Source organism: Misgurnus anguillicaudatus, chromosome 12 (genome assembly GCF_027580225.2).
Source record: "Misgurnus anguillicaudatus chromosome 12, ASM2758022v2, whole genome shotgun sequence".
NCBI classification, from domain to species: domain Eukaryota; kingdom Metazoa; phylum Chordata; class Actinopteri; order Cypriniformes; family Cobitidae; genus Misgurnus; species Misgurnus anguillicaudatus.
Window position 1 is genome coordinate 17393832 of NC_073348.2, and position 23389 is coordinate 17417220.

The 23389-nt window shown below is 39.6% G+C and overlaps 2 protein-coding genes and 1 long non-coding RNA gene across 7 annotated transcripts in view; 2 read left to right on the forward strand and 1 right to left on the reverse strand.

Moving 5' to 3' along the window:
• rc3h2 (ring finger and CCCH-type domains 2) overlaps positions 1-15021 on the forward strand; it is a 33126-nt gene extending 18105 nt beyond the window's left edge. For both annotated transcript variants that reach the window (XM_055208999.2, XM_055209000.2), the window contains exons 9-19: positions 39-151; positions 660-863; positions 1053-1213; positions 3544-3908; positions 4079-4216; positions 4590-4742; positions 6908-7121; positions 8970-9051; positions 12818-12995; positions 13086-13219; positions 13501-15021. In XM_055208999.2, the coding sequence (XP_055064974.2) occupies positions 39-151; positions 660-863; positions 1053-1213; positions 3544-3908; positions 4079-4216; positions 4590-4742; positions 6908-7121; positions 8970-9051; positions 12818-12995; positions 13086-13219; positions 13501-13621 (1863 nt within the window). In that variant the 3' untranslated portion in view covers positions 13622-15021. The remainder of the gene's footprint in view (positions 1-38; positions 152-659; positions 864-1052; positions 1214-3543; positions 3909-4078; positions 4217-4589; positions 4743-6907; positions 7122-8969; positions 9052-12817; positions 12996-13085; positions 13220-13500) is intronic.
• LOC129447358 (uncharacterized) overlaps positions 1-18583 on the reverse strand; it is a 40454-nt gene extending 21871 nt beyond the window's left edge. The window contains exons 1-2 of the long non-coding RNA XR_008645447.2: positions 18395-18583; positions 18012-18083 (exon numbers count right to left, since the gene is read on the reverse strand). This is a non-coding gene — a long non-coding RNA (uncharacterized lncRNA). The remainder of the gene's footprint in view (positions 1-18011; positions 18084-18394) is intronic.
• A 169-nt stretch (positions 18584-18752) lies between these two features.
• rabgap1 (RAB GTPase activating protein 1) overlaps positions 18753-23389 on the forward strand; it is a 120008-nt gene continuing 115371 nt past the window's right edge. For 2 of the 4 annotated variants that reach the window (XM_073874033.1, XM_073874034.1), the window contains exon 1: positions 18753-18885. The gene's annotated coding sequence lies outside the window, so the exon portion shown is untranslated. The remainder of the gene's footprint in view (positions 18886-23389) is intronic. The other 2 variants (XM_073874037.1, XM_073874035.1) reach the window with 2 other exon arrangements.

Sequence of the window (23389 nt, forward strand, 5' to 3'; positions counted from 1 at the left end):
ACCGATTTTGAGTATTTATTGTCCATCTCTTTGCACAGGCTCAACCAAACAGCAAGTACAAGACCAGTATGTGCAGAGACTTAAGGCAGCAAGGCGGCTGTCCAAGAGGAGCCAGTTGCACGTTTGCTCACACACAGGAGGAGCTGGAGAAGTGAGCAATGGGAAATTTACTTAACCACTTCTGCATTATTATTATTATAGATTGTGCCTTATCTATAAGTTTTTCGGCAAAACTAGTCTCTTTTACTACTGCATGGAGAACAGTGCTTTATCCTGCTGTATGTGCAGAATTGCTGTGTAGTCAGGTACACTGTGTTTGGGTACTGTGATTACTAGGTTACTAATGCCACCATCATGCGCTCTAACAACTTGACGGAAATGCACGCAAATTTGCATTTGTTTTTTTTCTTTTTTTTTGCAAATTTTGAAAAGATTCACTTCATGTTTCGATGGAAACCCAGCTATTCACATGTTATAACACAACATTCAGTCATTCTCACATTGTAATGAACAAATGTTTTCTTTGTTCTTGTTCTTCAATCATATTCATATTCACACGATCACACCACCACCACATCAGAACACACACTGCAGAACATATGGATCTTACGCTTCCTTTTTGTCCTACCTCATGTTATCGCTCTCTGTTTCTCTTGTAGGTACAGAATGAGGAATAGGAAAGTCAGTGGGGTGGTTAGACCCTTCCTGTCAGTTTCAACAGTAATGCCCAAAGCGGATATTAAAGGGTCAGAAGTAAAGACCTATGAGGAGACACCGACCTCAGAGGAATCATCTATCACCCAGCTCATCCCAAGAGGAGGAGACCATCCAAAAGAAGCATTGCCTGCTACCAGCCAAGAACAGTAAGATTTTGTTCTGTCACTGTGTTTGGATGACCAAGTTTGTTGAAAATGGGACTAGAGACGGTTTGATTACAAATATATCCTTACAAATAAAAGTTGAACAGAGACATATTTAACGCTTTACTTTCATCCTCTCTCTGACCGTTAGAATTAAAAATATGTTATTAATATGACCGATTCCCTTTTCAGGGAATTTCTTTGTTCTTCCAGAACATCTTCGGTATTGTCTGTAGATGAAAGATGCGGTCCTCACGAACACAGGTCTGTTCTCACAAGAGCTCATCCTGAAATTTACTACTCTCAGGACCTGAGATCACCGTATGACCTCCCACCCTACCACCAAACTACCAGTGAGTGACGTATTCTTTCTCTTTTCAGCAAAAAACTAATAATTACATTTGTTAACCCTTTATTTTACAGTGTCTTTGTTATATGAACTCCTAAAGATGCGTGCATTGATACACCACCTTCCAAATCAATTTTGATACACGTTTAAAGCTGTCCAACTATTATGCGAACATTTTTTTGTGTATGATTCATATGGAAGGAACCCGTGACCCTCAGATACATTTTTTTTATCATTATACAATTTATTATCAAGCTCTCTTTTTTTCTCCTGCTCTCTTAATGAGTTTAGAATGAAATCGCATTATATCCCAAAAATCTTAAAGGGGTGGTCTAATGGTATTTCATGCATTCTGCCTTATTAACACAGTTAAAGAGTTGGATTCGTCATGTTAAACACTTCCAAAGGTTCAAAGAACCATTTGGAAGTATGACAGAGTATTTCTGTGCCAAATGTACTTCGTTAGGGTTTGTACAGATTTCAGAAAGTTTTTTATTGCTGAATTTGTTGCATTAGCAGTGCAGGAAGTACAGTGGAAGTCCTTATATGGGCACTTCACCCGGAATAGCACGCATACACCTCAACCAAGAGCTGACATGAAATCAACTTCACCAAATAAGTGTGTTGTTGTTTGTTAGGGAAATTAAAGCTTGTTCAGCTTCCCAAAGAACCCAGCATTATGGGAACAGTGGATGTTTTTTGTTTATCCGGGGCAGTGGTCTTTACGGGTCAACTTAGATCGGACCCAAAACCCCAGCGGGTTTGGGTCTAAAAGTTTCACGTGTGCCTCGGACATGGGTCGGGTATAAATATAGCGGCATCGGATCTCGGGTAATTTTAAATTACTGTGTTTTTGCCGACTGCACACACGTTGGTGCCGTTTACATTCGGGTCCAGTCAGTTAAAAAAATGCAACTGGTTTCGGGCGGACTCGGCCTAATTTTCTCGGGTTTGTCTAGGGTCTTTCATAAAAATAGATTTTTGCACGTCGTGTCCGGGTTGGGTCATTTCACTTTATTTATTATGACTCAACTTGTATACTTAAATGTTTTGATTTCTTTGTATGAATTCAATATTTGGCTTGATGGCTACATCTGGTGGAAATTTTGTGTCAATAGCCCACTTAGAAATCCCCTTACTGATAAAAATGCTGATGTGTCAAATACTTATTTTCCAGAGATAATTAAATATCTGTCTTTTATAAATCAGATAAATAAAACTAAATACTCTTCTGAGATAGGAAGTATACAAAACGACTCTATAGGTACTCAAGATTAACATAAATAAGCAGAAACAGCGTGTGTTATGTGACATAAACTGCTGCGTAGGATGTCATGAAGTTAAAATAGCATGTTGCTTTGTTGTTGCTTCTATCAAGCCACACCGTGGGCTTATATTATAATGTATTAATTTTAATGTGTCATCCATTAACATAATTTATGAGTCCTGTTGATTTGCATTCTTTAAATTCATTGAAGGTGATGACTACAACTCGTTCCACACTCTTTCAGCCTTTTTTGTTGTTTAGTGACCCAGGGTTCCCACGGGTCCTTGAAATCCTTGAAAGTTTGTGAATCTGGTGGAAACAATTCAAGGCCCTGAGAAGTTTTTGAAAATATACATACATAGATAAAGGTCATTGAAAGTGCTTGAATCTATTTTATGCAAGAAGTTTTCTGGAAAAAAATCCATATTCACTGTGTAGTGTAGGACAATATCATAAAATTTCTAGCCTTTTAAGCACACGTGCTAAATGCTTATATCTTCTGTATGTGAATGTTGATTCATACCAAAATGCTTTTTGGCATAGTTGTGTTTTACACATGAACATGTCTTGGGTTACGTATTTAACTGTTGTTCCCTGAGAAGGGAACGAGACGCTGCATCTCCCTTGCCATACTTCCTGCGTCTCTGTAATGCCGTCTTTGGCAATATTTCAGATAGCGATATACTTCCTGGCTCCCGCATCACCCTGTCTTTGTCGTTAAACCTCAACATTGGTTGAATTTGATTTACACATTCAGACGCACTTACCCCTGGAGGCGTCCCCAAAATGTCATCACAGTGACGCAGCGCGAGTTCCCCTCGAAAGAGAACTGTAACAATGTATCTTAAAAGGTAACACAATGTAATGTTGCTCTCACTTGAAATGTGTCCCCACATTTAGTCCTTGAATTTGGAAGCATTGGACCTGGAAAGTCCTTGAAAGGTCCTTGAATTTGAAGTTAAGGTGTGGGAACCCTGGTGACCTCTAGCGTCGAAAATGACATATTGTGCCTTTAATTGAGCAAGTATTTCTATATAACATCCATTGTGTTTATGTTACTTCCACAGTTCCTCATCACAAGTCATGCAACACTCGTTTTCTTCGATCCAGCAATGTCCCAGAGTCCACGTTACCCCCTTCAGTGGGCCCCCTGTACCCAGATCAGCATCCCTCTATCCCTCATGCAGACAGATTGGGTCCCACCGCTTATGGTCCACCCTCTACCTACGCTATGTCCCAAGGCATGTACACTCCCGTCTATGACAGCAGACGCGGATGGAGGCCACCGCTTCATCCAAGGGAGGGCGGACGGAGCAACTCGCTCCCTTTGGAAGCTTTCCATTCCTCCGTTTACCAGCCGCCACTCCGGGAGCGCTACAACTCGCTGGACAGCCCATATCGCACCATGGAACAACGGGCAGCGATGCACAGGGCAGGTTTCTTGATTAAAATGAATTTCATTCATGTCTCCAGAGTCAGTCGTAGTTATGGCAGCATATAAATGGAGCGTTTGTGACGTGACAACTGTTTGGTGCCACTTGTGGTGTGAAAATTACATTTCGCCTTTATGAAACAATAACTCATATTCTGTGTTTTGTGTAGGACTCGTTGGCCCGTGTTCCACTCGGCTATGACGAACTCCTGCATCGCCACAAACAGGAACAGTGGGCACATCACCACGGCAACATGAGCAGACCTTCCCAATCATCACCTGTTTTTACTGTGGATTTGTGTCCAGAGGTACGACCTAAAAACGTTTTGGTTTTAGAGGTGCGAGAAGTACATCACATGCCTGCGTTTTGGTGGAGTGGTGTGAAATCAGCTTTCGATTAATAACTTTGGCAAAGAATCTTCGCCCCCTACTGAGGCGTGTGAAGCTATTTTAAGTGGGACTGTTGCTCAGCAACTGTGAAAAATATCTAAAGCAGATCCAAAGAAGCTGTTCCTGTATTCGTGCACGTACGAATGCTTTGAAACGCATAACCTCTCTAAGATTTGGCAACATAGAGGCTGAGTCACGTTACATTGTTTCATTCCACCCCCATTTTTTAAACTGGCAGCCTTTTGCACGCTGGTGGGTGTGATATAAAATGTTGTCCTCTCTCTCTTTCAGCATCCTGAGGGTGTGGGTGGTGGGTGTTCGGCTTGTAAGTGTCACGGTGGAGAAGACAGTCTTGCCCACTACTCTCCCTGGTCGTGCGGCACTATCAGCCCTTTCGAGTCAGAGCCCTACCATTTGACAACACACTCCTGTTCCAAACAGGCAGTAAGTGGAGCCACTTCAGATGACATTTTCACTGATTTGCTTTTAAATACACAATTTATACTCGTCGTGACACATTCCTATTGATTGCTTTAAAGGGGACATTTTACAAGACATTTTTAAGATGTAAAATAAATCGTTGGTGTCCCCAGAGTATGTATGTGAAGTTTTAGTTCAAAATACCCTATAGATAATTTATTATAGCATGTTGAAATTGCCAATTTGTAGGTGCGAGGAAAAATGTGCCTTTTTTGAGTGTGTCCTTTTACATGCTAATGAGTTGATCTCTGCACTAAATGGCAGTACCGTCGTTGGATAGAGCAGATTAAAGTCCAATTTACGCCATAGCTACGCCGTAGCCTCTGCATAGCTCTGACGTTCACCTTCCGAATTTTTTACCGCGCGTCAGTTCTACGGACCGCAAACATTGTGATTGGTCCACTAGAACCCCTCCCGTCAGGTATGAAAAACTGCGCCATAGGTATTTCTGTTTGCGACTGTGAGAACAAACGTTGTCCACGTTGAGGAGTGATTTTACTCAAACTGCAACAAAAGTCGCTGTTTATTTACTTACATACTCAACAAGCTGCTGTTTCTTCTTCATTTGTGGGTTAAACTGACCAATGTGCTTCTTCATTGACGGTCGCGCTGCTACTGTGGTTACACGCGTGGATACTGCCTACACTCTTATGCTAAGTTCACACTAGCCACAGTAGAGGTGTCAAGCGCGAGTGATTTCAACGTTAAGTCAATGTAAAGACGCGTTAAAGCGCGTCTGGAGATCTCGTGCCGCGAATGAGGCATTTAGCGCGGGGTGGTAGATGCGATTCCGCCTCATTCGCGCGTCTAGTATGCGCAAATGATGTGAATTGAGCGTTGCCGCTGGAAATGCGCCGGGTTGAAAAAGTTTTACTTTTTTTAAAACGCGCCGCGTTAACCAATCAGGAGCTTGCTCTAGTAGTGACGTGATTACAGGAAGCGATCAGAGTTGCAATAGCCCCTCCCATGACATGAATTTCCGCGTGAATGTCTCGATGACTACAATTTGTTCAACTCAAAATGTTCAAGCTGCAACTTAGACGCGTTAGACGCGAATTTGACGCCTCAAACGCGGCTGGTGTGAACCCAAGGTTAGAGCGAATGTGTTAAAAACAACACATAAGTGTTGATTCTGGGACAACACACTAAATGCATTGTCCCAGAATCCACCCATCTCTGTGTTATTATTGAAACAACACATTTTGTGTTACTTTTAACACAACTTGTGTTATATTTTAACACAAAATCAACACAAAATGACACATAATGTGTTAAAATTACACATAATGTTAAAAGCTTAACGCACAAAGATGTGTAAATCCTTTCTAAGAGTGTACCAGAGGTCTGCGTGTTTGCACGTCGATGCGGACGACGACGCAGAAGTATGAAAACCGACGCGTATCCTCCGTCTTCGCAGCTACGCTGTAGGACGTATGCACAACTATAATGAGTCTTTAAGTGGCGGTATTATCACTGACATCACAAGGGGAGCCAAATTTCAATTACCTATTTATGTCCCCTTTAAACTGAATCAATATAAATGTGAAGCAGATATAAGTGAAGCAGATATGAAGCAGATAACTGAAACTGAATTGAAGTGAATGTGAAGTAGGACTAAGTGTAGTCACTTCAGATCACATTTGCATTTTAAAATTGACTTATTCTGTAACATTCCTTTTGATTCCTTTTAAACAGAATCATAATATGAAAAGCAGATAAAAGTGGAGTCACTTCAGATCACATTACTATTTAATACACTTACTCTAAAACTTATTTCTATTTCCTTAAACAGAGTCAAAATGAATGTGAGGCCGATAAAAGAGAAGTCACTACTGAGCATTAATGCTGATTTACTTTAAAAGTATTTATTCTTTATCAGCTTCCTGATTAATTTAACTAAATTCAAATTCAATTTGTAACAAGAGTCTCAATCTTACTTACTATATTACACATTTTTATTGATTCCCTAACTAAATTAATATGAACATGGGTGGAGTCACTTTTAATCATGTCCACATTGATTCGCTCATAATTTAAACAAAAAGGTTGAAGAGGGAAGTTCCTGTTATGGTCAGATATCAGTAACGCACTACTGGGATGTGGATAAACTTCAAATTTTCCGTTCTCAGGAAGAGGAGGGTGGTGGCAAACAATGGCTCCACATGTTTGAGCCCTACAGGCGACTGAAAGATGAAGATCCTATCATTCCTTTCGGAGAGGGGCCCATCATCTCCAAATGGGGAGCCATATCTAGAGCCTCTCGTACTGGCTATCAAACCACTGACCCGATCCAAGCCACTGCCTCACAGGGGAGCGCCAGTACCACGTCAGTCAATTTCAGAGGTGAGAGTCTGCATCTGTGCTCGACTCCAAGATACTAACATAATAAATGTACGTCATTACTTTCACAGAAGCAATGAATCCAGAATCTGAGGAGGCTTATTACTAAGCCTGTATGAGATGGGGGGGAAACGTAATAAACGTATAATGATGATGTGTAGTGTAATAAAAATAAGATTCAGGTGTCAAATTTCAATTACTTTCAAACAGATTTGAAGCCTGAAAACAATGGCAAACCTACAGTATAATGCATTTCTTCAGTTTTGCCTGGCTAAAAACGCTTCAGTCCAAGGGCCCTATCTTGCACCCAGAGCAATTGACTTTGTCAGTGAAGCATATATCATTCGTATTTTGCACCAGCGCACAGCGGGTTTTTCCCTCCACAGACGCACGTCGGCAAACTAGGGAATGAACTTGCGCTCCCTGGGCGGTTCAACGCAAAAAAGGAGGCGTGTTCCGGCGCAAACAATCCCTGATGCTATTTTGCAGTTTCAAAAAACAATTGCGCCACTGACCAAAAAAAACTAGTCTAAAGTCAGTGGCGCGTTGTTCATTATGCTATTTTAAGGGCGCATGCTTGACCATAATGTATAGCGTGCACAACGCGCACACACTTTGCTTATCTAATCTACACAGATGCAACAGTTATTTTTGCAAATCATAAATTGTTACAATAAAAAATATTAACACATGAGATAAGGGAGGTGATCGTTTTTATTTATTGTGGCTGTGTTAAAAAAATTCTCATGCAAATAACGATTAAAATATTTTCATAAGTTTGTTGTGTGGCTGTATTACGTTTATTTTATGTAAATAATAATTAAAATGTTTTCATAAGAAATCTTAATGTATATAAACTTGATTTGTAAGTGTACTTTGGGGTTGGACCTTGCTTGCGTTTCTTGGGTCCGATTTCAAAGCCCCAAACCCTTTCAGCGGTGAGGGTGGACGCAGCGATGTCCTCTGCTGGCGTCAGGTCCTGTTAAGAGGCAGATCCACCTGATATCATTGTAGCGGATGCCAGCTGATGAGACAATTGTGGCTATTTTCTCTCACGCCTGTTTAACCAACGCTGATTTGGGCGGGTTTCTCCTATCCCCATACAAAACAACTTCTCTGTCTTTTTACTGCTCTTACAAGAATGTGGGTCTCCTGTGAACCGCTCCTGGCGTGCGCCTGGTAAATCCGTCATAATAATAGCAACCCGCCATGGAACTTGCGCCCTTGCGTTTAAAGGGAATGTTGGATAGCGTTCTGATTGGTTTATTTGACGTTACGCCCAAACCACATCTATGAATAATGAACCTACTTCAGACCAACCCCTTATTGATTTGCGCCTGGCGCAAGACTTATTTCTCCCGCCGGGAAAATAGAACAGCGCCCAAGATCCGCCCACAAAGTCACTTGCGCTTTGTGCTTCGCACTTGCGTTTCAGATTGTTAAAATAGGGCCCCAAGTGTTTTTGTGTTATTCAACAATAATGGCAATCAAATTAAAAAAAATTAAGGGGCAGTTAAAGTGCTAAATGGAGTTGCAAACAACATTACATTCGTTTTTTGGGTCTTAAGCCTATGGACCGCTGGATGTATGCTTTATTCTGACTGCATTTTTTATTGTCTATGTAGATGAGTATTGTTGCATCATGAGTGTTACATTTTTAAAACGTTGTGTCCGTTTTAAATGTTATTTTTTGAATAACGCATCGAAAGCTAAAATCTGATATAATAATAATAATTATTATTATTAATTATTTACAACCCCACAGTCGATATTTCTACAGTATGAGGTAGCAGCAATTGGCACGCAATTTCTATGACTGAGAATGATTCATAATTTATATTTTCTTTACAGACTACACCTCTCATATTCATAATGACCTCAGATGGGGTCCACGCGGATCTGATTCCTCAAGTCACTCCAGCTTTCTAGAGAAGTAAGATTTCAGCGTATTAGATGTGACTTTTTGTTGTATGCTTTTCTGCATATTTCTCTAGCAATTTCACGTGAATGGCATTTAGTGATGCACAGATAAACACTGTACATGTAAAGCCATGGTCATGTTAGACTTTCAGAATGCAAAATTTCTACGCATATATAGCAACCGGAAATACTGCAATACTGTTATTTAGTTTTTCCTCCACCTGAAAAGGTCACGCTTGGACAAATCGATCATCTATTGGACATACGCCTTCACGTAATACAAATTCGCAGGTCCGAGTTCTGCAAACTTGAACTTTGGAACGCAGCAAAGTGCAAAACTTATTGCACAAGCTGGTGTTTCCAGTCTGACACACTCTCATGCATATAAATGGAAGTCAAAGAGCAAAAAGTGTAGTGTGTCCATATAGTCTTAATTTATTTTATTTATCTTTACCCTCATTTTCTCTGTAATATTTGGCTAACCAGTAATTTCAGGATAATGAAGGTGCTGCTGAAAGGCAAAAAAAAAGAAAGTAAGGAGTAACTAAAGTATTTAAATAAAAAAATTGGCCTGTCATTTACACAACAATGGAGTTTTGGGGGCCTGGAAATCGAAACTTTTGAAAGCATGCTTTAGAGTACATTTTTAAAAACGATACCACTATCATCTCTGTGTAAACTTCAAAAACGCAAATTTGAGAAAAACGATGATGTAATGCATGCATATTATGTATTCAGACATCCTGGGACATCACCAGCTACTGGCATTTTCAGTCGTTTACTTTTCGCACAATGGATAAAGTTTTATGCTTTTTATACATTGTTGTCGTAAACATACCCTAAAAACCGGAGTATAGTATGTGAACGTACATGCACAGCCTTGCAAAGTATAATTTATCTGACTCGTACGTGTACACAGACGTTCAACCATAGACGGTAAAAAATATGGACGTACTTTAGTGTCTGTGATGTCACCCATAGGTTTGTGAAGAGCTTTTTTGAAGCCAATAGTAAGCAGTGCCTGCAGGCGCCATCTTGGCCTTGCGTCACCGCCCATCGCTCATGGATAACCGCAGATGGGTAAAGATAAATTGCAGTTTAAGTCACTAAGCCGTATTGGCTTCAACAGAGAAATTGGAAGGTTGCCCCTTGCGTTCAATTCATGTGCATTGCGACAAAATCTCCTGGGTAAAAAAGTTGGGTGTAAGTCCTATGTTGGGCTTAGCTACGTCCGACAATGTGAAAAATAACAATGCCTGTTGCACCATCTGAATCTACGATCAGGCGCAGCTACGCTCAGCTTAGATGATGCGCGCCCCCGCGTATGCGTTTAACCGCAGTGATATTTGAAGGACGTCATTCGACTTTACTATGGTAAAAAAAAACGTGCACTTGTTGCCGCCAGCTAATAGATGACATATGAGAGCTTTCCTCATGTTTACCAGTGCGCTCTCCCTCAAGATGCGTGTGTCACGTGCCGACCCATCAAACACATTAACGAAAGCCTTTACCGTTTGGACAAAAGGTATTATAGTTTGCAGATTCATTATAACAGCTCAAGTTTCAAACAAAATTAAATGAAAGCTTTTAATAAGTTCTCTACAGTGTCTTTGCAAGTATTTATGTATTTAATTATATAATTTATTGGCGGTTTCTCTACCATGCATATAAACACATTGCTCGCGTATCCTGTGCATTAGACGCGCCAATGTCTCTTCACATTTTATTATTTTTATTTTTGCCATAGAAAAAAGTCAATACTTTATACTTACGCCTACCCTTGACTAGACGTAAGTTTAAGTCTCAGACCTGCGCAACGGCAAGATGGTGCAACAGGTGTAAATTCTACGTCCGACGTTTTACGTCCAGAATAGTCTTACAACCGGGTTTACGCCCAGCTGGTGCAACCGGCCCCTGGACTGCATACTATATTCTCCTGTAAGCGCTTGCGCAACCTACGCATAGAAAGTACACACGGTTACAAAAATCTGTAAGACGGTGCGTATACAATACGTGCAGTGGCGGAGCCAGAGGGGTGTCCAGGGTGGCACTGGACACCCTTGACATGTAACTGGCCACCCCGTGTGCCACCCCAAATTTAATGCGCTACTTTCACTTAATCGCTATGTTTATTTTCGACATGCGGCAGCGCAGCACATTATTAAAAACAAACACTATGAATATTAATTCCCTGCGGTCGCGGCGCAAACTCTTTCTTTTTCAATCACTGCGCAAAGAGACTCGGATTACTCTGCTGATTTTGGACATGCAGATATGATTTATACATCATTTAAAACGTTAAAGTGTCATTTTTTGTGTGTCTATAAAAACTGAATGTTGTGCTTTTCACAAAATTAAGAAAATATACATAATGCGCGTTCTGTTATCTCTCCATCAGTGACGTCTTTTCAAAAACTCGTCAGAAAAATTACTGTAACGAATACTTTTCATATCATCATTTTTTACAACAAATCCCAGCACCATGTTTTCATTCTTGACGTGATCTTTTTAGGCTACTGTATGATTGTTAATTCGACTGGATTGCCACATTGAACTTGAAAGCGCGACGCGCATATCCGATAAGCCAGAGCTTAAACGATCATGTTCGCTTCTTTTTTGCTTAAACGGACAAATGCTCATATGTCAAAATAGCTTTTTTGGTGATTTTCATACTAAACATTTGGTTACTGTACGTCTTAAACGAATAAACATTTTATTGCGTTCGGTCTTATCCTAACGTGTTGAAATCTGCATTAAAGTTAATTAAATATCAAAAGAAAAAAGAAAACTTTTGCATCTTCTGTATCTTCGTAAATAAAGATTAATCCAAGCATCCTTTGTGTTGAGCACTGCTATTTGAAGTACGTTTAAGGTTTATCATGGAGTTTAGATTTCCTGATCTTTTGTTTCATTAAAGGGATACTTCACAAAGTGAGAGTTCTGTCATCATTTTTACATCCTTATGTTGTTCTAAACCTGTACGAATTTCTTTTTTTCTGATGAACACAAAAGAAGATATTTTGATGGTATGCACACAGCTGTTAACCATTGACTTCCATAGTAGGAATTAAAACAACATGATGGGATTCAGTGGATTGTGTGCTTACCATCATTTATCAAAATATCTTCTTTTGTGTTTATTAAAATAAAATGCAGGTTACGACCAACATAAGGGTGGGTAAATGATGATAGAATTTTATTTTTTGGGTGAATCCCTTTAACAGACAGTAAATCATATGTAAGAAATACAGTAGAAAGATTTATGCGATAATGCGATAAAAAGATTAATTTATGCTTCTTGATACATGATTACACGTCATTTTCTTTTATGGACTATGGACCCCGTAAAAGTACCTTTGGCCACCCCCTGGCCACCCCATTAAAAAAATTCTAGTTCCGCCACTGAATACGTGTATACTATTCTGATGACGAAATTTGCGTCACGCGCACTGTATGTGCACCCTCGCGTATGTGTGAAAACAGGACTATATTTTTTGTTTAAACCTCAGCTTACCAGATCTGATTATTTTTCAGATCAAGGGAGGTGTTAAAATTATTTTCTGTGGTAATAAACATTATGCGTTTCTTCGATGACAGGGATGTTTGGTTTCAATGATGATTACTCATAGGGCAGATTCTGAGTGGGAGAAGCTTCTCTCACCTGATCTCAATTTTGAGTTTCTAGTCTGAGAACACCAAACAAGACAGCAACAGTCATTTTTGCCTGTATTGTAGGTTTGAATTTGATTCAGAGCGTCTGTGTGTGTCTGCTGTTACAGCGATCAGATGCCGGCGTCAGGCCTGCATGTCAGATGTAATTCTTTCAGCAGCGTGTCAAAGCAGACCTCGGATCTGCTGGGAAAAGACGAGGCAGACAGCGAGCCAGACAGAGACATTGAGCTGGAGCTCTCCGCTCTGGACATGGAGGACATTGAGACACAGGACAGCAAACCTGAGGTATTAACTGTCAAAGGTAGAAGCTCAAATCATACATATTCAGGTTGTATTATTTGTTGGCTTATTTAGGGTTTCTTGTGTTGTCCAAAGGAGTCTTGTGACACGCTGAGTTCCCAGAACAGTCACCTCTCTACGGCCTTTAGCGATCCAGCGGCAATGTCCCAGCTGGACAGCCATTTGCCTGACAGAATGGATGCACAGCTTATGAAGAAGATGGCATTCAGGTAAGCAAGACACTTTTAAAGGCATAACAATGACTCACAGCCTCACAGCAAGAAGGTCCTGGGTCGATACATTCGTCATTATGTCACGTTTTTACTCCGGTTTCCTCCCACAGTCCAAAGCCACTGGTAAGGTGAATTGTCATTACCCAACGTCTGTGTGGGTTAACCAGTTCTCGCCATCAATCTAACCAAATAGTCTGGAATGGCATTAAGAAATAATCAAACATTCACAACAGAACATGTATCCCTCAAGAGTTGTATTCTCTTTTGATGATATGCAGGAAGACCTTCTCTCCGGGAGGTCTTAGTATGGGAAAGATACCACTGAGCATGTGCTCACCCATACCTGGAGAAACCCCACGACCCGGTCCAGGACCTGAGGTGCTGCTAAACGGGAACTAAAGGGGGCTGGACGCAACAATCCCCTCAATCTCCAATACCACGGGGTCATGCCAAGAATCCACCATACTCCTTAGGTAGAAGGTAGAGTTGTCCTTATAGGAGTCAATAGAGGCAGCAAGACGCGGCCGGAAGCCTTCTGTATTTACATGTTCTCTTCATAAGAGCTAGCTATGCCCTGTTATTGTAATCACTTGTCGTCTATTCAGAGTTTGTTGTTTTTTTAATCACCACTTGTGGATGAATGTTCATGTTGAGTCACAACTCCACCTCAGGTAACTGCTGATGTCAGCCAATCAGAACTCAAGCTAGGAACCAATTACCCATGTCCCATAGCTCTGTACAAAACAAGAGGTTCTCACTAGCTTTTAGTACACTGAATAGATCATAACCTGCTGTACAATGACTATATAATGGTCTCTTCAGATAGGTATTATAGATATATATCAATGTTTACAATATAGAGTCAGATATATATCAAGAATAACCAAGGTGCTTAGATTGTATAGTACTTGCATACTTATTGCAGTGTTAGCCACTGAAATGTGCATGAAATGTTTGTTGGGCATCACTGTTTGAATTAACCATTGTGTAAATGTACATGTATAGGTTGTTGTTGTATGCATCATCGTGTAGTAGAGACATTTTATAGGCAATCTTTATTTCATGCTATGTTTTTAAAATAATAGCTCTCAGCATTTACTTGAGCCTTGTGTAATTGCACAAACTTTCGTTTCTTATTTATAAAACAGAAAATTAAATGACTTTTCCACACAATAGGAGTGAATGGCGACAGGGGTTACCTAGCCCAAAAATATCAGAAAATCTCCATTAAAGTAGACAATGCATCTTGTGTTTTCTGAAGCCGTACCCTAGCTTTGTGTTTGCATACGTAAAGTAAAAAAAAATGACGACGGGTTTGACGTTAGTGGAGATCATTGGCAAGTTACATTTGATATTAGCGTCATGAATAAGATGTTGGTTTTGACAGAAAAGGTTTTTAGACATTTTTGAATGCTATTCCTTTAAAGGTCACCAAATATGAGGCATTTACGTTTAAATGTTGTTTTAAAATAATTGTGTGTTGCCTGTGTGTGTACACAACCACCCTATAATGATAAAAATGTGATCGGTACATTAAATCCCCGTAAAACCTCAACAGTCTCATGTGACAAGCGGTTGCCGTTTTTGGATCAAACTTATATCACTTTGCGCAGGCCCCACCCACAACCGTCCAAAGACCACAGTTAGGGGGCGTGCACACCAAGGCTTCCGCGCCCGCCGTGGGCGCATGTTTCGGTTGTTTTCAATGGAAGCTCGGCGTTTTTCAAATAAGCCAGCAGCTAGCGGTTTTCTTCCGCGATGAAAAACGGCGCTCTGCGTTTTTTCTGTGCTCGGAGCTGAGCGTCGAGAGTTTAGGGAGGTTCAGCTTTGGGTGAGGGGCTCCGCTCGTCGGTGTCAGTTCTCGCATGGCTGTCCGGTCGCAGTGGAGGAGGGGGCGGGACATTGCCACGGCAATCAACCGGCTCACAGCTGAAGTATCAGAACTACCAAAGCGCTCAGCTGGGGAAGGCTGGCACTGGCGTTCGGCGTTGTCCGGGCGTTTCAGCCGCGTTTAAAAGTTTTGGTGTGCACAACACCTTAGGGGCGGAACACACCGGGGCTTTTTTACGCGGCTGAAAGCGCCTGGAGGACGGCGGGTGCCAGCTGTTTTTTCGGCTGAGCGCCAGCTTTCTTCTGCCGAGCGCCTTGGTGGCTGTGGTGCTTGGGCTTTGAGCGGATTGGTTGTTGTGGTGCTTGTCCCGCCCCTCCTCCGCTGTGGTTGGACAGGCGTGTGGGAGCTGACATTGACGAGCGGAGCGTTTCACCCAGAGTTGAATGTACTGAATAAACTCAGAGCGCCGGCTTTCAGCACAAAAAAAGCTAGCTGCTGGCTTATTTGACAAACGCTGGGCTTCCATGGGAAACAGTTGAGGGCATGCGCCGGCCGCGAGCGTGGAAGCTTTGGTGTGCACGCCCCCTTAGGTCATAATTTCTATGAATTTTTTTAAAGTAATTTATTAATACACATTCATTTTAAACAATAAGGTAAGGTGATTGTCTATAAAAATAGATGCATGTTTTTAGTATAGATAACAGTAAACGGCGAGAAAAGCAGCAGCTCATTTGCATTTAAAGAGACACACATAAAAACAGCACTTTTTCTTGCACACCCAAAAAGAAGCATTTTCAAAATGGTATAATAAATGATCTGTAGGGTATTTGGACCTAAAACTTTACAGACACATTCTTGGGGACACTTGAGACTAATATTACATTTTGATAAATTGCCATATTAGGTGACCTTTAATACAGTAGCTATTAAAAAAAGCACAACGAAATGCTTGTTATGAAAGGTTGTTGAAGTATTTTAAGTATGTATTAAGCATAGAATACATGTTTTTATGTATTGTGCAACAGTCCTCTGTTTCCAGCAGTTCTGGATTTATGTTTACAGTGGAGAGTAGGAAACGTTTTCATTGCTAATGTTGTTGTGGTATGACTAACAAAGGCCAACAATTAGACTTAGGTTAGAGTTGGTTTAATCTTTCCTGTATTCCCTTATTTTATTAGTATGCATCACTAACTTCCATGAAGTTGTTGTCGAAATACTTTGTATCAGTTTTAAAATTTTGGGTCAACATTTTAACCCCATTTGTATCAACAGTTCTGAGATTTTCATATGCGATAAACAATTCAGAACTTAATACAGAAAACGTATTGATTGTATATTAATAGCAAAATGTACAGCGGTCATGTGAGGTGAAACATCTGCTCCAAAGAACAATGAGAATTTATAGCGTGATGATAAAAATTGAGTTTTTTCACTAGTTTTCATGGTTTGATCTATAAAACCGGTTAGTGATTTCTCCTTTGTTAAATCTGCCTGGACCAGTGTTCTCTGTGCGTATGTTTATCCTGTATATGTGTATGAATCTTTAAATGTATGTACGCCTTGGTTAAGTATGAACAAAAATGAATATGAATGCATTATCACTTAAGACTGTTAAATATGGGTTCAAGTCTGAAATATTACAGAACTTCCACTTCTAGTAATACGTTAATAAGCTTAAAAAAGGATAAAAGTGGAGTAAAAGCTTCCTGGTCTTGGCTAAAGCGGTGTCTTATTAAATCTCATTTTGCCTTCTATAGTCGAAATGATAACAAAACCATATTAGCGTTAAGCTAACTCATTTAGCCTTATTCATAAAACACAAGCAGAGCGAATTGACATTTTCTTTTGACATTTTTTCGTTTAACAGAATGAATAACACAGATGTGTTCAACTTGTGCACCATGAATGATTTTTTTTCATATTTTTTTTTTCAGGGAATGCTTTTATTTGTTTGCTCTCATCCTTTGAAGTGTTTAAGGAAACTGGGTTGCCAGATGTTGAATAGCTTTTCTTTATTAACACCAATGCAATGCAACAAAGCCTTATTAGTACATGTTTTACTGTTGTATCAGCCCAGCTTCTGTATTATGCATGCTGCCTTTGGCAAAGAGTTTCTTTGGCAAAGGAAGTATGATTGTGTAGTTGTGTCACACAACACACCAGGGCTGTGAGTGTCCTTGCACTTGTGGCCGTATCTTGCATCCTACAGACTTTCTATGATACTTACTGTCTGCTCTTTTGGATTAATATCAGGGTTGTTATTATTTTATCATGGTTGAATTGTTTTTTCCATTGGAAATGTTCATTTTGTTTGCATTTAAATTTTAAAAATTTGCTTAGCTATTATAATGGGGCAGAATGTTTTTGGTTGTGATGAGCTGCTTGTATTGTCTGTGTGCAACCGCAAAAACGAATTGATGTGTTGGATATTTTACGTCTGTATTAGACATTTTATTTGCAAATCTATTGTTCGATTCAATTGTAAATGAATACAAGATGGGCATCCGTCATTTTATACAGCCAGAGCCATCATTAGATGGACATACTGCACATTTTTATGATAAACATATATATATATAACCAGCTATATTAATTAAAATATATAAGGCTACGTATTTATGGTCACAGAGAAAGAGAATTTTAAAGAATTAGAAATATCTTTTGATGAAATATTAATAGAAATTATTTATATTGCAGTTTTCTTTAAAACACCACTTGGCAAAGATTTCCCTTTTGCTTGTGGCAATGCAAGAAAGAGTATATGAAAATGTAGCCAATGCACAGTCAATTCTTACTGTTTTTGGTTGTTTGTTTGTTATTGCTCTTGTATCTTGGCCGAGCTTTGCTCTGATATGTAGGGCAAGCTTTGGGATGAATTTAAAGGTCATGACACGTAGTTGCATGCCAAGATAATAAACAAAGTTAAATCATGTACAGTGTGTGTCTCTTCTTTCTTACCATTAGAATGCAGTTTTGTGAATAAGCATGACATCTGCTGGTAAACAGTGGTACTACAGTATTTGGCAGAACCTGTACAAAATGTGGAGAATATTTGTTACCTAATTTCAATCTAAAGCACAGATATATATCTATAATATGTAAAAATACATTTATCAATGGGAAAATTTTCTTAACTTAGAAAACACTGATCACAATTAAAGCTGCCGTAGAATGCAAAAACTGTATTTACCTAGGCATAGATGGACAATAAAAGTTATGTACATGATGATGACATATTGTAAATAAAGCCACATACCTTCTATGCAGGATATCAGAGAACAATTTAACATATGGATGCAGCATGCATTCCTTTGGCACCTTTAAAGGAATTTTTTACTCACCCATGTTGTCGTTTAACACACCGTGGTTTTCGTTGTTCTTCAGAACCAAACTTATTTTTAAAAGGTTGGGGTTTGTTGTTTTGTATCTCTTAAACACAGTGAGATGTTTAATTTAAAATTTGCTGGCATACATAAATTGGGGTACGTACGGCAGGCTTCCTTCACGCAGTCATTTTCCTGAAAACAAGGCTGTGACGTAATGAGAATCAGCAGAACACAACAATCAAAATCAAATTTTTGAAAAAGTAATATTGTACGTTATGAAACATTATGTTAAATTCCAAAGCGTAAACTACTTTACGTAGTTTTTTTAATTGTAAAGGAATACGCAGTAAACACCTCGCACAAGGTATCCTGTGTCAGAGAGTAGTGCGGTGCGCATGCGCAGTGCGTGCGGGGTTTGGTTTGTGTTTACAGCAGTACTGTTGCTGGCTAATGGTGAGCGCTGTTATGTCAAGCATCTCTGGAATTAAACGCTTTTGTGGAAACAGGTAGGATGCGTGGCATTGCTGCACACCTCCGTGTTTTTATTTGACGTACACGGCCGTTGCGTGGTTTATACGTTATTAAAACGAATAAGACAGTTAGACGTTTAGTTCTGGGTTTAATGCTAGTATGCTATAGAATGTTAGCCCGTTAAAGGCCGTGTGCTGGTGAGCTTCAATTCATGGCACAAAATCTTCCTAAAACAGATCTCTGCACGTCACACATGCTCATCTTAACAATGCAAATACTGCAAATTGTGCACTTCAAAACCTAAGTTAAATAAAAGCAAGTATTAGTTTCTTATTGTAACTGATGACAGTGTAAATGGAGTAGACACGAATCTGCAAATAGCAAATCTGTTTGTGAGCCATACATGTAGTGCATTGGAGTCTGTAACTGCTTGTCATTTACCTGGAGGTGTTATTATTAACATGTCAGTGTGTGATGGTAGTAACATGGCATAATTCCTCCACCCAGAGGCGCGTCTGCCCGTTAGTCACCGACTGCAGTCAACTTCAGCTTTAATCTACTTTACTCTTGCTAGCATTACTAGTATTTATTCTCGTCGTCGCCACTGTGGTGACACCTCGGCCGCATCTTTTTTATTTAAATACTCGTTCAATATATATGTCTGTTGGTACTTTAAAAGTCACCTGCCGTCTGTATTTTAAGTGACGTCATGTTTCTGACGCAAAGCGTTCACAGGGTCCTGTGACGTCACGATGCAAACTTGTGTACTGAAGCTGTGTGATAAGGAGCATTCCTCCGCATTTTCCAATAATTGTGTTTTTGCCAAAACTTTGACTTTGTGTCCGAAATTGCCTACATCCATACTATAGTTTGTATAGTTGCCCTTTTCATCTGTATGTGCCAAGAAATGTATTCCTCATGGTTGAATTGTACTTGTTTAACAACACCTGAGTTAATTATTTTCACAGTTCTTGTTAGTACGTCATAGGTAAACAAACATATGAGTCACATGACAGTGCAAAATTGTATGTGTGTCCAGAATACTATGCATACCATACCCATTCATCTTTTAGTGAGTGTACTGTTTTATTAGTGAGGAAGTATGTACTTAATTTAATTCAGTGCATACTGTCACAGTAGACAATTTCATATGCAGGGCCAGGGTTTGAGTTAGCACCTGATAATACAAAGTTATGCTAGTAATAACTCATTAATAATAATTTGCTGGTTAATTAAGTTCCTTAAGCTTAGTTGTAAGAGCATTGTGTTAGCAGCCCTTAGGTTATGGCTTTGATTCCCAAGGCATTCTCACACTGATCAAATTTTATACTTTGAATGCCCTGCAAGTCACTTTGGATAAAAGCATCTGCCAAATGCATTAATGTCAACTAAATTTTTTGAACTGTTTTCTTTTCAAAGTAAGGTTTTGAGTGTCTGCCCATACAAAACTTGCTACGGTGTTGTTTTGTGGTTGTCAGGGTTTTGTTTTGTAGAGTGGTAGCTAAATGTTTACTTTCTGAGCTTATGCCCAAGTCTCTGATGTTCTGGTGCCTATAAATGGCTTGAGTTTCTTCTAGTGCACTTTTTTCTTGCCTTTTGATTTAAGTTCATTCATGTCCATAGTACAACTGATGTAAAACAAGTTTGCATTTAAATATATTTTGTTTTGCCCAGCCACTCTCCTAGATCAAAGGGATAGTTCAACCAAAAAATGAAAATTCTGTCATCATTTACTCATCCTCATGTTGTTACAAACCTGTAAACATTTCTTTGTTTTGATGAACACAAAGGAAGATATTTTAAGGAACGTTTGAAACCAAACTGTTTATGAACCTCATTCACATTGGTTACAAACATTCCTCAATGCTTTTCAATGAATTATGGTGAAATGCTGCTACATCCAAAAACCAGAGGGTGCTTTCGTGCAGAAGCTCAGTAGGCACCGAAGAAGAAGTACCATTTAAATGCCTATAAGCATATTTATATATCACTGTTCATCAAATTTTTTTCAGGTATTTTCATTATAACAAGGAATATTTATAATGATTATGTTTGACGAGTGATGCTTTTTTAAATGCATGTTAAAAACTACTTAAACTCAGTGATTTTAGATTGATAAGGACTTCCTACTTATCAAAGAGCCATACTACGTGAAAAAGCTGTGCATAATATCACCTAGGGATGTCCCGATCCCACTTTTTCATTTCCGATCTGATACCAGAATCCTGAATATCAGCCGATAACGATATCTGCCCGATACTATTGTAATTAAATGTGTATAGTGTAGAGATGCTCCGATCAGCATTTTTGATTACAGATCACCAAGATCATGATCTGCCGATCGCCGATCTGTGCCGATCACAGAATGGCAGTGGAATGGGAATCTTTTATCTGTAATCTAGCAGAGTTTGCACCATTTGTAGAAATGGAAATAACTTTAAATTAGGTATATTATTGTTTTAATAGAGAATCAAATAAATAAGCACAACAAAGATTTCTTCTTGCAAAGAGAAATGTAATATGCCTTTAAAAAGGTTTATGTCTGTTAAAAGTAATTAAAATAAAACACTTCACAGACAGTCTTTACTGTATGAATTAAATATACACGCATTCGTATGAAGTACAACAGTTCTTCACTGATGAGTAGAGAGTAATTTTATTGAGAGATGAATTAGGATACTGTAGCTTTAAGACGTGGGAGAGATCGCTCTGTTCACGTGCACTGATGACAGGCTGCTGTGTATGCGTGCAGTGCGTGTCCGCAAACAAGAGTAGCTGTGAGGAAAATGGAAGTTTAAACCTTCAAAACTTTAAAACGAATGCAAGTAATAAACTTTCGGCATGAGGATGCAATTGTCCGTGATAGATATGTGTTGTATACGCTGTTTGATAGGGATGTGAAGACGCATCGCGCTGAGGACCGGAGCGCGTCCTCATAGAAAATACACATATCTCTGTAAATGCAGAGAGAGAAATCCAAATCTGCACGTCACACATGAGCACTGTGTAAAATGGTCTCTAATTGCAGCCGCATCAGGAATGCTATGATGACAAAAGTAAACAGAAAGATCGGCTCATGAGATCGGCAAATTTAGCGAGTGCCGATCGCGTCATTTAATGCCGTTATCGGCCGATTAAGATCGGTGGCCGATCGATCGGAGCATCCCTAGGATAGTGCTTTCTGCTACATCTAGTATCATTTTAAATGTTAAAATCAATAATTTAAAATTATTTACAAGTTACAGGAAACATAAATATTAATCATGGTAGTGTTTAGGAGAACATATAATAGGAAGGTTTGATCAATTAAGTATGCTACATTTTTTTTCTTAATTTCGTAAAACTGTCATAGTAAAAAAGCTTTAGTGTGCCGATGGTTATTTTGGGAATTGTGTGCTTAACCAGAGTTTTATGCACATTCCGGGTGCAGAATTGGTGCGCCTAAATCATCCTGTACACGCTTATGGGCTTCCTGTGCGTTTGTTCCTTTACATGAAGCTATTGAGTGTATTAAAAGACTTTGAATATAGTGCATAAAACGTTTATGGTAATTTTATAATACGTTGTCCTTTTAATAGCTCGTCAGTAACAACCACACTAACACACATATCGGAATTGGATCGGTCATGTTGTCGGTCCTCGATCCGATGGCCGATCCAGCCAAAAAGCCTGAATCGGCCCCGATACCAATCCAGCTAATCGGATCGGGACATTCCTATAATATCGCCTTTAATCGTGATGAATTTTTCCAGCTCTACTGTATCGGCAATGTCACGGTACGCTCACACGTGGCGTAAGCGTTAACGCTTCCCATTCACTTTTAACGGGTGATGTCATGCGTTGCCAAAATGAATTGTGGATCCCTTGGCGCCGCGTCACTGCCGTTGCTCGTGGCAGAAGTTGAAAATTTCTCAACTTTTCAAGCGGCAATGCGTGCGTCAGCCAATCAGATCGCCTTGTGCAAATAACCTAGGCAGGGGCAGCCAATTACATTTATTGAAGACCGGAGCATGTGTTGTGGCCACCTTGATTGGCTGTTGGTCACACTTCAGACAAGCCTTAACGCTTTTGTCCCGTGTGAATGTACCATCACAGTCTGAGGATAGGACGATCTCACTATGGGGCATAATGCGCAACACTACTGGGCTGTCCAATCTTGGATTAAGTACACGCATGCTTAATGTTTGCGATAACAGTCGTTAGCACTGCTCTTAGTGTGCAACCCCCTTTAAGGGTTAGTAAACTAGGGGTTAGTTAAGTGAATGTTGTACAGTTGTGTTTTCATCAAAATGTAAAACCTTGCCTTAGGTGCTAGTAATAACAGTGTTTAACAGTTGTCACAAATTATTTCACACTACTGTGGCCAATCATTTTAATTTTTTAACACTGTTAAAAGTTTGTTGTCATATAATTTATGTGATGAGTTATTTGATAATGTCTAATAAGTTGTCTCGTTGGACAAAAACCAAAAAGTAGATGGCCTACAAGTATGCTATTATTCCCTATGTGCTTGTGTTCCTCGATAATAATAAACATATT